Source organism: Drosophila persimilis, unplaced genomic scaffold (assembly GCF_003286085.1).
Source record: "Drosophila persimilis strain 14011-0111.01,24,50 unplaced genomic scaffold, DperRS2 tig00000191-arrow-pilon, whole genome shotgun sequence".
Classification (NCBI taxonomy): domain Eukaryota; kingdom Metazoa; phylum Arthropoda; class Insecta; order Diptera; family Drosophilidae; genus Drosophila; species Drosophila persimilis.
In genome coordinates, this window is record NW_020825298.1 from 8,737,192 (window position 1) to 8,752,030 (window position 14,839).

General features: G+C 43.6%; 3 protein-coding genes across 4 annotated transcripts; 1 reads left to right on the forward strand and 2 right to left on the reverse strand.

Annotated features, from left to right (window-relative positions):
* Positions 1-21: 21 nt before the first annotated feature.
* LOC6589836 (Golgi phosphoprotein 3 homolog sauron) lies at positions 22-5,257 on the forward strand. Its single transcript, XM_002014850.2, has 6 exons — positions 22-172; positions 252-657; positions 3,353-3,480; positions 3,549-3,667; positions 3,730-3,905; positions 3,971-5,257. Exons 2-6 carry the CDS (start codon positions 439-441, stop codon positions 4,217-4,219), a joined length of 891 nt encoding a protein of 296 aa, XP_002014886.1. The 5' UTR covers positions 22-172; positions 252-438; the 3' UTR covers positions 4,220-5,257.
* A 1,920-nt stretch (positions 5,258-7,177) lies between these two features.
* LOC6589835 (protein transport protein Sec24C) lies at positions 7,178-11,989 on the reverse strand. The gene is made up of 7 exons (XM_002014849.2): positions 11,535-11,989; positions 10,171-11,316; positions 9,652-10,111; positions 9,459-9,574; positions 8,524-9,391; positions 7,672-8,462; positions 7,178-7,602 (listed from the first exon to the last, which is right to left on the reverse strand). The coding sequence occupies exons 1-7, from the start codon at positions 11,751-11,753 to the stop codon at positions 7,462-7,464; spliced, it is 3,741 nt and encodes a 1,246-aa protein (XP_002014885.1). The 5' UTR covers positions 11,754-11,989; the 3' UTR covers positions 7,178-7,461.
* Positions 11,990-12,730: 741 nt separating this feature from the next.
* Positions 12,731-13,807, reverse strand: LOC6589834 (endonuclease G, mitochondrial). Of its 2 annotated transcripts, none has more exons than XM_002014848.2 (2): positions 13,592-13,807; positions 12,731-13,534 (listed from the first exon to the last, which is right to left on the reverse strand). In XM_002014848.2, exons 1-2 carry the CDS (start codon positions 13,763-13,765, stop codon positions 12,794-12,796), a joined length of 915 nt encoding a protein of 304 aa, XP_002014884.1. In that variant the 5' UTR covers positions 13,766-13,807; the 3' UTR covers positions 12,731-12,793. The 2 variants fall into 2 exon arrangements, with proteins under 2 accessions (XP_002014884.1, XP_026844575.1); XM_026988774.1 differs by having other exon boundaries at positions 12,731-13,520; positions 13,592-13,656.
* Positions 13,808-14,839: the final 1,032 nt, after the last annotated feature.

The following is a 14,839-nucleotide window of genomic DNA, read 5'->3' on the forward strand; positions in this document are numbered from 1 at the left end:
TTATAATTAAAGCAAACGCAAGGATATGCGATTAAAGATTTAGGATGTGTAGTTAAATTATATTAAATTACAGAGTTATATTGCCAAAGTAAACGGTATACAAGCAACGAGAGCCCCGACGACTACGCAGTTTTTGGGAGAGTAGAGTGCATTCTAGTGCAAGAAGTGAAAAGTGCGTGTGTGCGAAAAGCAGAGAAAAGTTCGGGGGCATAAAGAAGCAGAAATAACAACACAACACACCAAATTTACAGATACACGCGCGCGTACAGCAAAACGCACACTCTGTAAACAGGCTAACCACCATCCCCGCAGCAGCCGACGAGTCAGCAATTTGTGCCACACACACAAAAAGAACAACCAGCAGGCAGAAGCAGCAGCAGCAGCCACAGCCAGCATTAACAACAACATCATCATCACATTTGTAGCTTCCATCAGAAAATGAATCGCACGGATGGCTTGGTCAGGCGCACCGTGAAGTACCGCGAGAACGGTGCGGAGGGTGCTGCTGGTGGCTTGAATGCCAATACACCAGACGACAATCAAGATCCAAATGACAGCGGCAAGGATCAGGAGGATAACATCGACGATGGTGACTCCAAGGAGACGCGGCTAACGCTTATGGAGGAGGTCCTGCTATTGGGTCTCAAGGATAAAGAGGTGCGTTACCCACAAAAAACACTCTGACAGGCTAGTGGAGTATGTACGTTCCCGCCTTATCTTTGGCGCTCGAGCGCTAATTAATTGTTTTCTGAAGATGTTTGGCAGCATCGGCAACTGGCTTCGACTGTGATCTTGCTCTTTCCCCTTTTGTTGCATTTTTGGCTTGCGACACCTCCATGTCGTGGCCCCCCGTGCGCGTTCGCCTCCTATTCGGAGGTCTGTTGTGTAATAAACTATGAATGTTTTCCTATATAAGTAACTCTGGCTTTTAAAGTTGCGTTTCCCCCTCTCCCCATTTGTTGTGGCCATAAATCTGTCTTCTATGACTTTTTGCCAATCTTTTTGGATGTTAATTTATGCAGAACTGATTCCTATAGGTTTTGAGCTGTTTGCTGTCTAATATCTGAAGGTAGAATGAAGCGTTGCTCTCTGGCTTTATCATTTTGTCCGATTAGATTATCCAATCCACAGCTGTTGTGGCCGCATAAACTTGATTCAATTACTCAGTTTTCTATAAATATACCTTCTAAGAGATGAAAAGACTATAGAATACCCGCTACTTGGATGTATTTTGAGTAAAGCGTACAGAAAAGGTCAAGGGTTTACTTTACTATATCAAGAACCCTGTGATCTTATGTTTATGTTTATCCTTATATTGGATTATACATTATAGCTAAGTGCTCTATTCAACGAAATGGGAACCTCATATCTTTAAATTTTTGAATGCCACAGCGAATGAGCACTTGGTAAACAGGAGTTTACATCCAACATTTTGTTTCTCTAGTTCTTAAATGTTTTTCAAATGTCTATTTAATGCTTTATACTATGAAAAACACTCCTTGTCTTTCTATTACAACGCTCACTCTGTGATTAAAATAACTCTTCCTTAAACTTCAAATCAGATACAGCCTCCGGCTTTGGGGGCTTTAAAGCATTCCATCAAACGAGTTTTTCTTCCCCCTCTCTCTCTCTCGCTCTCTCTCTCACTGTGTGTCTATTTCTTAATTTGCATATTATTAAGAGATATTCAGAAATATATTTGCATAATATTTGGTATGTTTGCCATTAAAATACGTGCCCCATTGGAGTGTATACTCAAATTTCTTCATTGGAATACGCTTTTTATATTGTATTTCATTGGGCTGCTCGTTCGGGTGCTTTATCGCTCAATTGTTGTTCTCAGTGATGTAAGTAGACTTGTATATATTTAGTAGTATATTTGCCTGTACATATATGTCTCTGTGAATGAGTGATACGACGTCTATTTGTTTTTATTAGTAGTATATTATACCCGCAGTGGCCGGGCCGGGTGGAACCAGAGAACGGACGTGGACGGTGAACGTGTCGCTCTGCTCTCCATTGTTTCTCTGGAAAGTCTTCTGTGTGGCAGCAGAAAGAATAAAAAAACTTCTTATCAGAGACATTTTTTCACCATTTGGTTAATTGTTTGAGGAAGTTCTACAGAAAATGTTCTAGCACACGCTTGCTTTTCATCGTTTCGTCGTTTCTTATCAGCCCTATGGAACGTCACTCAATATTTGAAAAGATATGCATAAAAGAACCTTTAAATGTCAATGATACGGTTTTATGGTGTTTCGAATGATTCATTCGTGATAAGGGTTCGACAATTAATTGAAGAAAAATGGGTTTAATGGCTACCTTTTATCGGTAGCATAACAATCGATGGCTTTATCGATATATAAGAATAGTATATTCAAAAAATTCTATTTTTAAATCATACTCTCTTCAAATTTGATTGTTTGTTAATATATTGTATATTTTAACAATGCAACATTGTCCAGTATTTAATTATATGTACATACATACATATATAATCGTACATAAAAAAACTGCTAAATTAATTTATATTTTTGTACTAAAAAAAGCAAATAAATCACCAAATTATATGGTTTTTCTCCACGTGTTGCACGGGAGAAAAAGTTAAAAAGTAATATTAAAAAATAATAATAATGTCAGGGCCGAAGAGGCTTTTTTTTGTCGGGAACACAACAGCTGTTTAAACTTTTGAACAGTTGAATTTATTTAGGCTATAGCAACGAGAACAGAACCCCGCCAACCTTTTGGGCCGGGGGCTGATTTCGGACATTTTCCATCAATGGAAGCCAGCCAGAAACTAAGTTGCTGTGTAAATGGATCCTAAAACAATACATAGATCTTCTGCATAAGTGCAACGTATAGTTGAATGCATTTAGAGGGTGTGTCAGTGTACTTTACAATCTAGATTCCGGAGAAAATATTATAAAAAAAAGAATTAAATATTGAATGTTGAGGTGGGCAGGTTTTTAAAAATTTAGGAGCATTCTCACTAGGCGTATTTTGTTTTTGGATTCATTGTCCCGAGCCTCGGTCTGGAATCTATTGCGTCTTTTGGATTATCGGTCCCTAGAACGAACACTCAGCTTGCCTTCATGGCATTGCATGTATTTTGTTTATGCATTCTCGGGCATTGTCTTTTGCGCTTGGGCATCTTCCTGGCATCGTTCGCGGAAGAATAAATCTCATTGCAGGGAGCCAGGCCATATTTCAGAGGCCCTTCATAAGTTCTTAGCACGCAATCAAACAAATAATTATTTACAAGGGGATTCTCTTCAACAATAAACCTATGAAGCCATCCACTGTCCGTCTCATTAATGGAGTCTAAAATGCATATTTCTTAACCTTTTGTTGCCAGGGTTACACATCGTTCTGGAATGACTGCATATCAAGCGGATTGCGGGGCTGCATTCTCATAGAACTTGGCATCCGAGGACGTGTGATGATTGAAAAGTCTGGCATGCGGCGACGTGGCCTATGTACAAGGTGGGGTCGTAAAGAAATACACATATGTGCTACCCTTTTAAATGATTCCCATATCTTTTGTCTCATAGAAAATTGATACTGAAATCTGATCAGGCGACGGGTGATGTTCTTTTGGATGAGGCGTTGAAACACATTAAGGAAACAGATCCACCAGAGACGGTCCAGAGTTGGATTGAATATCTCAGTGGTAATTATTATTAGCCTACAGCTAATCTTATAATGATTATAATGATATGGTTTCTGTTTCAGGTGAAACTTGGAATCCATTGAAATTACGCTACCAGCTAAAGAATGTACGCGAACGTCTGGCCAAGAACCTGGTGGAGAAGGGTGTTCTGACAACGGAAAAGCAAAACTTTCTGCTATTCGATATGACGACACATCCGCTCAACGATAATGTTGTTAAATGTCGTCTGGTTAAGAAGGTAGGACTGAGTGTAACCCCTCCGAAAGAATACCTTCTAACCAGCCTTCCTTCTGTCTGTTGCAGATACAAGATTCAGTGTTGTCTAAATGGGTGAATGATCCACAGCGCATGGATAAGCGTATGCTGGCGCTAATCTTTCTGGCGCATGCCAGCGATGTCATTGAGAATGCCTTTGCGCCGCTCAACGATGATGACTACGAGGTGGCCATGAAGCGTGTACGAGAGCTGTTGGATCTTGATTTTGAAACGGAGGCGGCCAAGCCGAATGCGAATGAGATACTTTGGGCGGTCTTTATGGCGTTTACGAAATAGGATGTGGGACATCACTCCTCTCAACAGCACACACACACACACAAGAAAAACACAGACCCACACACACACACAGATCTGGAATACATTTTGCTGCTTTTTGTTTAAGAAACGAAACTTTTGCTGTGACTGGGACTCCTCCATTCAGTTTCAATCAATATCAATATATATGTTAAACTTTAAGCAACCCCCCAGAAGAAGAGCAGCCATAAAAGATATACCATCTATATATAAACGATATAAAGAAGCTGCAAAATTCGAAACAGTATCCAATCAACAGATCCTTTCACCTTTCGGTTAAATATTTCTTTTACGTATTCAACAATTATTCCGAATAAACGAAACGATATGCTAGCCAATAGTTGAAGTTCTTTTCTAAACAAAAAACAAAAACCACAAAAATATTTAATAAGCTGTGTTCCAGAGTATGTGACTTGAGTATAAATCGAAACAGAAAAAAAAATCAGTTAACTTTTGAGGTGTAGCTCGGGAGAGAGAGATTGACGAGAGTGCAGGAGGTCGAAGCAGATCGCAAGAGATAGGAGCTATGGCAATGTTTTTGTAATTATAAACTGTAACACCTAATTGTAAGTGCCGTGCAAAACTCTACAGCCCCCACCCCCGCCCCGTGCAAATCTATATTTTTGTCTGACGATCCTACTATATCCTACAAATACCATACATACTTTATATATATACATATTTTTTAATGTCCCCCCAAAATTGTGTGTGTTGTTTATTATCAATTTAATTTGTGATTGCCAGGCGGAGTATCAGTTCAAAACGTTTATCAAATTCCGCACTTTCGCTTTTTGTTTAAATTGAAATATAAGTACAGCTACACACAAAAGTATATGTGCACCTGCCCCAGACACACACACACAGAAAAACAGACAGACAGAAACACTCGCAGAGACATTCATCTTAGGAAACCTTTTTATTTTATTTTAAATTGTTATTGAATTTCGGGAACATTGAAATTGATGAAAGTTAAAAAAAAACATTTTCTAAATGCTAAAGAGAAAACCTTTTCTAAATGTTAAAAAACAAAAATAAAACATAATATATACAAGAAAAAGAAGAAAACAAAATATTAAATTTAGAAGAGACAAAAAAAAACAAAAAAGAGTACGAAAAAAAACCCAATCTATGTAAATGTAAAATGTGCACGTCAAATAATAATAATTCTTAGATATTTAAAGGCCTAATAAAATATATAATACAATATATATATACATACATACCATATAAAACGAATATGTATATGCAACTTTGCAAAATTCTCCCCATTTATGCGAATTCGGGGATCGATATATTTCATTCCTGATACATAATACTTGGGGCATACACATAACAATTTCTTATAGTACTTGCTATGCTTGGATGAGGACCCTTTAATGGCTAGATCTAGGGAGGGTTCTTGTATATTTTCAGAAGTTACTCGTGTGTAGATATTCGGAGGAGCTATATATTTGACTCTATGCAATCACTAGGATCTACACCATATAATAGATGTAATTACACATCCACATACATTCTTATAGTACAGGGCAAGCGTGGAAGATCTGGAGTCTCTCAAACACTCAAATATGAGGATATGAGATCTTTACAACGAAACGAAATGAAACAGGGCTACCTTTTTGGATAGACAGTCACATGGCAGCTTATTCAATCTCTATTTAGAAAGAGAGTACAATAGTTTATTTAATTATAGCCCATTGAGGACGTTTATGGCGAGAGGTTTTGTATGAAGGGTTCTACATGTATCCAAAAGTTTTATTTAGAAAGAACAAAGCTCCGAAATATTATCTAGACAATATATATATGTATATATATATGCATAAATGTTTCTAAGATATTTCATCAATGAAACTATGTTAAGATTTTTAATAAGTACTAAGATTAACTCTGAATTTTTTAAATAATTTACAGAACAGGAAACGTAGGATAAAAAGATGTATTTCAGACAGTACCTCAACCGATATACACACCTAAATATTTATGGATATCTTTTCTATAATTATTAAATTTCATCCATCAACTTGCTAGCTCTAGCCAGCCCAACATCTCATATAGACGATCTTAAGTTCAAAACTATTTTACAGAATTATTATTTTTATTAAAGGGATTTAATTCCTTAATAATTTTATCTTTAATACGCTTTAAGATCGACCGAACGAATCATATACTATCATTTATGGAATACCAAGCCCAGCATAAATGTCCTTTAGACGAACATCAATCGCACTCCCCATACTCCACATACGAACACTCGCATCTTTCGTTTGAAAATTTAAGACAGATTTAATATCTATAAAGACTTCCCCTCCTTCAGAATCCACCACTATCTTATATCAAAATATTCTATCTAAAAAAAAACAATTTTCTAGCGAATTTTTTGTTTTTATTAAAGAGTTTTTATTCCGGTTTTCTTTTTTCATTTTCAGTAATATATTTTTCGTTTTTGCTTTTCTGTCTGGGGAGGACTGGGTGTAGTGTGAGTAGGGAGGGGGGGCAGTATACCATAGAATTATAGTAGTTCTCACATCAAAACATTTATGTTATAATAATAATAATAGTTTGAGTTACATTAAGTAGTGGATAAAAAGCAGGGCGCAGCGCACACAAAATGATTGACAAAAAGATTAAAAATACAAAAAAAATACGTGTGATGGGGGGAAAAACACTCTAAAAACTCTAAATCATGATCTATCATCAATTGAATCCTCATCCTAAACGATCTCAAGTGTGGTAGGAAATTTGCAAGTAATTTTAAATTACATTTTTGTTTTAAATATTTATGGAATTTAATAAGAGAGTAAAATTTTGCTAGTTGTTGGCCTCGTTTATCAAATGTTTCATTTTTTAAAGGCCCTGGGCGTTCAAGAATTCATAGATCGAAGGGAAATTTGTTGGAAACAATGTGGAAAATGTGAAAACTTTAATAAAATTAATGGAAGATTTGATACGCTCGAAATGATAGCAATTAATTAAATATATTTATAGATGTATATGTATTTATATGTAGATATAATTGAAGTTCCAGCTCCTGCTTCACTCCACACGAGGCCACATGCCGCATGCCACGCACATACTCCATATACTCCTCCTCACTTGCCAAAGCGACTGCGCATGGACGATAGCCGTCGCATACGTGCCCGATTCTGGGAGTAGCTATCGGACCAGTCCCGTCCACCGCTGGAGGAGGCCGCTGCGGCGGGCAGCTTGTATGTGTAGCCTACGTGCTAACTTAACAGATCCTTGATCTCCTTGTGCATGTGACAGAGGAAATCCACATAGCTGGCAGAGCCATCAGTGCCCCGATCCTCGATGAGGAAATGCCGGAACACGCTCTCCAGTTTGTCGTTCTGTCGCAGCCAAGTGATCTGTCAAGAAAGAGATTAAAGAAATGTATCCTTTTGCTTAGCGGAACCTTAAAAGAGAGATTTCCTTACCCTCATATAGCGTGAGCGTTCCTGCATAATTTGCTCGAGAATATCAGTGATGCGCCGCGCCAGTGGCGTCTCCGCTGTAATGTTGAACCTCTCGAGAGCCAACTGCTGCAGTCCCTGGACTCCAAACACGGACTGCACAAAGTTCTGGGACAGCGACTGACCCAGCCAAATGAACAAATGCACACCGTTCTCCAGTATATAGGCGCCATCCTCTGTGATCTTCTCGTGCGTGCAGCGCACTGGTGTCGGCAGCTCCGTCTCCTCTGCACTGACATTGTGTATGGGAATGAATCTGGGATACAGATAGTTCACAGACATATTCAGATCCATCGAGAGCACAAACTGAATGACAAACGAGCGATCGTCCAGCGTCATGTCAGAGCCACCCGATATCGCATCGTTCTTGAGCAGGCACGAGGCATACAGCGGCAACAGCTTGAGGCACTCGGGCAGGATCAATTGTCCCGCGGATGTGGGCGAAGTGCAGTGCTTGCGATAGCAGGCCAAAATCTGTGCCGAACGATGGATTAGGTTATCCTTGACCTGTTTGGGTGTGTGCTCCATTAGCTTGAAGCAGGCCTGCTTCGCAAAGAACAGCATAATGGCATCCAGATCGCAGCTCTTGAATACATCCGCAATGGTGGTGGTCACGCGCAGAGCGAGATTAAGGACACGCAGACGACGCTGGCCACTGCACGAGGTATACAGCAGGGCCACCTGCACATAGACGTTCTCCTCTGGCGGCAGCTTGTCATCGTGTTTGATCTCAATGCTCACAGACTTGGTGGCATCTGTAAAAAGGGTTCGATTAAAGCTTAGAAAGGGATCATTTAAAGGGAGGCGTGCACCCACCAATACTGGCCAGTTCCACATCCGTTGTATTGGACATGTAAAAGTGTCCAAAGAACTCTGTGGGTCGTATGCCCGCCGATGTCCTCACACGCATTACCGCATCAAAGGCAATCGGTCGCGAGACGTTCTTGATTATGTCCTCGATCAAACGCTGGCCATCCACATCCGCCTGGAAGTAGGTGTACTTGTACACCTCCCCTCCCGTCAGGCGGGCCACCTGTCCAATGGTGGCAATGTCGATGTACGCATTATTAAAGACAAACAAATCCACCGAGCAGCCCTGCTGCACGCACTCCTGCCCGAGCGTATTGTACGCCGTGGTCTGTGGCGTCAGCACAGTCTTCTCTTTGTCGGTGCCCAGGAGCTTCCGGTCATCGCGATTCTTTAGTTTTCCCGGTGCCTCGGCAATGGGCAGGGTGGAGTTGAACACAAGCAGCTTGCCCGCCGCATTGGAGGCTTTGAGGGCCTCCAGACCCGCTTGAATGGCCGGATAGAGAATTGTTTCAGTTTCCTTGGTGTCTGCAAACATGCGCGGTATCTCCTCCATCAGAGCATCAATGACGGCTGCAGATTCCTCTGGATGGCAGAGGAAGCCATCCAATAGCGGCATAAACATCTCCTGGACATCCCCCACCACCATCATCTGGGGCTGGGCGAGGTTGCTCTTGATGTTGTAGAAGTGCACGGTGCTGTTGTAGGTGATGAAACCCACGCGCACCTTGGACTTATCCTGACCCTGATCCACCGGCAGGTGCTTGAGTATGTTCTTGATTTGGGCGCACAGCAGATGGACCAAGCCCGATTTGACTGTATTGTAGGACACATCAATGATGAAGATAAATGCAGGCACCTCTGGCTGGACATTGTTCTGTTTTGGGATAGAGATAAAACCATGAAGAAAGGACTGCTTGGTCTTGTGGGCTTCATTCGCTTACACGACAGTAATCCTTGGTGGCCAGAAATTCGTAGGTTCCCAGCAGCAGTTCAGGTCTTTCATGCTTATCCACACGCTGTCCTGTGTGATCCAAATGCTGATAGTAATCGGGATGGACTGCCAAAGAAGGATGGATGGAAAACAACAATCATTAGAATACATGGATACATTCCTTAAGGTCCTTCAGCGCTCACCCTCCGATGAAACCTTGCACATCAGACACTGGAAACGGCGTCCTGCATCCACAAACTGCATATTGGGCGACATGTATGCCTTGCAGCGATTGCAGCGAATGGGTCCCATATCGCCAAAGTTCACAATCGGCGGCTCCAGCTCTCCCTTTGCAATGCGTGCCAGCGGCGAGATGTTCAGCGTCAAGGGCAGAGCCGTGGTCTTCAGTATGTCACCCGTATTGGGGATGCAGTACAGCGATGAGCGCAAGTATCTCGGCGACGAATTGCCCTGATCGTGCACCACAAATTTGGTCGTCACCAGCGGCGGCAGCAGACCCGGCTGATTGGTGACGAACGGCCCACCGGCTAGCCTCTGGTTCTCAATCATCACTTGAATGGGATTCGGCATTTGGTCGGGATCCAGACGGCGTTGCTGCGGTGCCTGTTGGTACATGTTGCCAGCTCCAGGCATCGGAGGTTGCTGAAAAAAAGTATTGGCAGGTGATTTAGAGATCCCAAGGAATGGCATTTCACACTCACATTAAAGCCAGGACGTTGCTGCTGTCCTGGCTGCCCTGGATAGCCGCCTGGTTGCGGTGGGTATCCTGGCGCTCCAGGCTGTTGTCCAGGCTGCGGGGGATAGCCCGGCATGGACTGCTGTCCGGGTTGTGGGGGATATCCCAGGGCTCCAGGCTGCTGTCCGGGCTGTGGAGGGTAGCCAGGCTGCGGAGGATATCCTGGTGCTGCTGGCTGTTGTCCAGGCTGTGGAGGATATCCTGGCTGCTGCTGTCCAGGATATCCACCAGTTTGTGGAGCTCCAAATTGTGGAGGTACCGCTGATTGTTGACCGGGAAGCGGTGGTGGACCGCCTGGATAGCTGCCTGGGAATCCACCCGGCTGTGGTGCTACTGGTTGCTGCTGGGGTGCCCCAAAGGACGTTCCTGGTTGCTGCTGCTGTGGTGCCCCAAAGGATGCTCCTGGTTGCTGCTGCTGTGGTGACCCAAAGGATGCTCCTGGCTGCGGTTGCGACGGCAATCCAGGTTGCTGCAGTGGCGGCGGCAGACCTGCCTGAGACTGCGGTGGCAATCCCGGTTGCTGCATGGGCGGCAGACCCGACTGCTGTGGCAAACCGGCCTGCTGCATGGGCGGCAATCCCGTCTGCGACTGAGGTGGCAATCCTGCTTGCGTATATGTTGGCGGGGCACCTGCTCCCGGCGGCAACAGAGGCTGGCCGGGTCTTGAGGTGCTCACACCAAAGGGTCCTCCAGCTGGTTGAGCTCCTGGCGCTCCCAGGGATGGCGGCGGCGCAGCTCCTCCTGCGGATTGGGGCGTAGCTGACTTGGGCGGCGGCATATGGGGCAATCCGGACAAATGGCCGCTGTTCAGGCTCATCTGATTGATGCCACTGGCCACGCTCTGCGGGGTATTGGTACCCGGTGGAGGAGCACCGGTTGTTGGTCCATTGGCATAGCCTGCTCCTCCTCCACTGGCAGGCGGCGGCGCAGCAAAAGCATTATTATTGTTGGTCGGAGGCAGAGACGCATTCGAATTGAATTGATTGAAACCCGTTGGCGGCGGCGGCTGTGCACCCTGACCGGCGGGAGGGGCCTGCTGCTGGGCAGCCTTCAGAGGCGGCGCAGGCACCCCACCACCACCCACATTAAGGCCGCCCATCGACGTGGCCAGCTGGAAGAAGGAGAATCGTTGAGCATCGGAAAACATGTTAAAGCAATTTCAATTATATTTTCGTTATCTCGAAGCACAGCTTCCACTCTTCCACTCATTACGGAATCGAATCTTGACCTCTTTAATGAATGAAGGCTTATCAGTGGAGGGATTGAACAGTCCCCAATCCACGACCCAACGGAAGATTCTTTGAATATAAATTTAATTATGTATTTTACCTGCTGCTGATAGTTGCCATTGAGGTACGTCTGTGGTGCCGACGTTGGGGGTGGAGCTCCATACTGTGGTTGTTGCTGTTGTTGCGGCTGCTGCTGCTGTTGAGGGGGCCAACCAGCAGGTGCACCTCCCGCACCCACTGGCGGCGGTGCTGCTGCATATTGTGGCTGCTGCTGTGGCTGGAATTGCGTAGGCGGCGGCCCGTACATATTCGGATTCATACTTTTGGTCCACAGATAAAACAGACAACAACTTTCACACACACAGAGAGAAAAGAAATTGACAGCAGCTCAAAGTTCGCCAAGGCAAAAACACAATTTCCAGGCTTGTTTGGGCCACTTTCTTTCCACTGACTGCCGCTGCTGGATGCCCTTCAAGCGTTCCGCTGGAACTTTCCTTGGCCACGGCACAGGGATAGCAATTAAAAGCGAAAATAGTTTGAAGCAAAAAGGAACTTCCACGTCAGTTCCCTAATTCGATTTTTTTTGCTGCTTGCCACGTAAAGTTGTCGTCTGTGCGGGGTGACTGGCAAGCCAATCAGCTGTTCGCTGTCTCTGTTAACTAACACGGCGTGCTGTTAGCGCAATGTAGTTGCGTGTAGAGGTGGTGCGTGTAATGTAAAAAACAATTTGTGACGTCACGTGGCCATATCTGTTTATAATTATAAATTAATGAATAAAGATCAAAATTCCAATTGTTTGCTAATTGTATGCACAATAAATTTTGCAAAAGTCAAATTACAAAAACAATTAAAAATTTGAAATAAAAAGGGCAGATCATTTTACGCGTCACCTTATTCGATTGCATCTCTATTAGATGATGTTAGTTACTATGTGTAAAATCTCGATCCTTGGCTGCAGATCCTTGTTTATCCTTAGTCCTTGATGCGGAAACGATGATCGCTTAACCTGCAATGGAACCGGCGTGTGAGTATAAGAACATTTGTTTAGTTAGTGTATGCCGAACAACTTTCCCGCGTTTTGAACGCCATGTGCGCTCCAACTAAAGCACTTGAAGACCTTACCCATCTCCATGGAACCAACGCTCAGCACAAGCACATCGTTGAAGCGCAGATTCAGGATATCCGACGCGAAAATTGTGGCATATCAACCCTTGCGCACTTCTCATACGAATCGCTCCTAATGGAGCACTCGAGACACCTCCTGTTGCAGAAAAGCCCCAAAAAACGAAGCCAGTCTTTTCATTAGAATAGAATATGGAATTGTATACAATTTTTCCAACTGATGTTGTCCCCCTCGGATTATTTGTTAACCGAAATCTCGAAACAACCATCGAAGAACTTCAGACCCGCATAGTGTTCAATCTCCCGGATATCACAGAGGAAAGAGCGCAAATTGAGTCCATCTGGAAGGGCAGTGTTGGGCAGAACGTAACCCTCCATATAGGGTTTGCCCAGGGGCAGCTTCGACTCCACAATGATGACCTTGAAGAAGTGCGTTGGCACTGCCACCATACTCAAGCCAATCATCTCGAACTCCACGCTGAGTTTGCCTCCCGTTCGCTGCTTGGGCTTGTACAGAGGACCCGTGCAGACGTACACCGATCCAAAGCGAAGTGTTAGATCCCTCACATAGATCTCCAGTTTGTTCCAAGCCCCACTATTGAAGCCGCGACCTATTTGTGGTGCTATGTTGGTCAGGAAGAAGGTTTCGTTGCAGTGGCTCTGGAGTCCGCGATGATTGCCAGCTGCCGCCAGATGACCACGGTCGAAGCCAGAGCGATGATAATCCGCCAGGGTTGATCGGAAATTCGAGGGCACAGTCAGATCCGGTCGATACGAGGCACGTTGTCGACTCACTTGGCCGGACTGCAGTGCGTCCACCTGCAGATGCTCACACACCCAATGGGCCACACGATTCCGTCGATCGTAGGATAGCACAAAGTCACTGTACAGCCGTAAATCATCCAGACCCGGGAAACCATACTTCATGATCTGCCTCAGTCGATGATCAGCTTCATCTTTAGTTCTAAAGAAAGAAAACTACTTGCATAAGGGTGATAATGATTGATAGATTCTGGCGAGGACTTCTCCCCTTACCACTTTATAGATTTTGGGACTAATGTAGTAGGCATAGGGATCTTCTTGTATCAACTGCTGCAGCCTTCGACTGGCGATCTCGTGATGGGAGTAAAAGCCTGCCACAAAGGAGGCACAGACAGTGGTCAGTCCCAGGACAAGCCCAAGAGCCAATAGTTGCCATTTTCGGGTCATTGAAGGGGGACGGGACGGAGGATGAAGTTACATTTTGTTTTTGGGTAAGTGAAAGATTTTCCTTGGGTAACTGAGATCCCAAAGTTTGAGCTTCATAAACAATAGACAAATTCTTGGTAAAGTTGACTTTGGTTCCTAAAACTATTGATCTTTAGAAGTAATATTTTTTATAGTACAATCTCCAGTGATCTGTATGAGTTTGAGTCCTTAACATTATACAAGAAACCCATTTATATTCAACCCTTTGACCTGGCAAACAATTTGCCACAGGAAAGATAATATTATTTTTCCATAGCATCCATCAGCACTTTCGGATGAGCGGAATATTCAATAATTGTGAATGTTCAAATGTTGTAAGCATTTAAGAATGATATCACAAAGCTTCAATTCTGTTATTTCTCTTCTCTGGGTCTGTTCTCCAATGCTTTAAAGTTTTCGGTGTCCCAAGTTCAAAGAGTGCCGTGCCTTTTGTAGAAAATCTACAGCCAACACTTCGTTGCACTTTCCAACTGCATTAAGTCAATAGAAAAAGTTGCAGTCATCGTCGCAGCGTCCCGAAAAACTAGAAAGCCCTTGGGACAAAGCCAACCATGGCACCCCAGCCTCAGTCTCAGCCAAAAGTCCCCACCAATCCTCTCCTGGTCTGTGGGTGCTTTCCCTTTCCACCCCTTTTTTGAACTACATAATAAGCGTTTTTGGGGGAGGGCAATGCCTGACTAAACCAAAAACGGCGTTAAGATTTATACGCCAAATCTCGTCGTACTTTGTTATGCTTAAAAATGTTAGTTGAGGATTTAGAGTTTTTCGGTTTTTGGTCAGAAAAGTTTTGGCTCTCTGCAGAAAGTTGGAAAAGGTGAAGTGGTGGACTGTACCGGACCGTAGAGGTGGAGGTAGAGTGTGGGGGGTTTGAATAATGTTTTGGCCTGGAAATTTTAAACTTTGAATGGAATCATCTACAAATTATCAAAGGAAGTTTTAATACTTGTTAGTGAGTGAAATAATACAGATACTAATGTAATGTTTAGTTAAGAGACTACCACAAAATCGTGTCTATATAATTCTATACAGAATCAA

Bases quoted from the DNA above. Each gene is read 5' to 3' on its own strand.
- LOC6589836 (XM_002014850.2), top strand. From the start codon at position 439: ATGAATCGCACGGATGGCTTGGTCAGGCGCACCGTGAAGTACCGCGAG. The intron at 658-3,352 runs GTGCGTTACCCA...TTTTGTTGCCAG, and splicing joins TGGGTCTCAAGGATAAAGAG to GGTTACACATCGTTCTGGAA. The intron at 3,906-3,970 runs GTAGGACTGAGT...TGTCTGTTGCAG, and splicing joins AATGTCGTCTGGTTAAGAAG to ATACAAGATTCAGTGTTGTC.
- LOC6589835 (XM_002014849.2), bottom strand. From the start codon at position 11,753: ATGAATCCGAATATGTACGGGCCGCCGCCTACGCAATTCCAGCCACAG. The intron at 11,317-11,534 runs GTAAAATACATA...TCCTTCTTCCAG, and splicing joins ATGGCAACTATCAGCAGCAG to CTGGCCACGTCGATGGGCGG. The intron at 9,392-9,458 runs GTAAGCGAATGA...ATCCCAAAACAG, and splicing joins CCACCAAGGATTACTGTCGT to AACAATGTCCAGCCAGAGGT.
- LOC6589834 (XM_002014848.2), bottom strand. From the start codon at position 13,765: ATGACCCGAAAATGGCAACTATTGGCTCTTGGGCTTGTCCTGGGACTG. The intron at 13,535-13,591 runs GTAAGGGGAGAA...TTATGCAAGTAG, and splicing joins GTCCCAAAATCTATAAAGTG to TTTTCTTTCTTTAGAACTAA.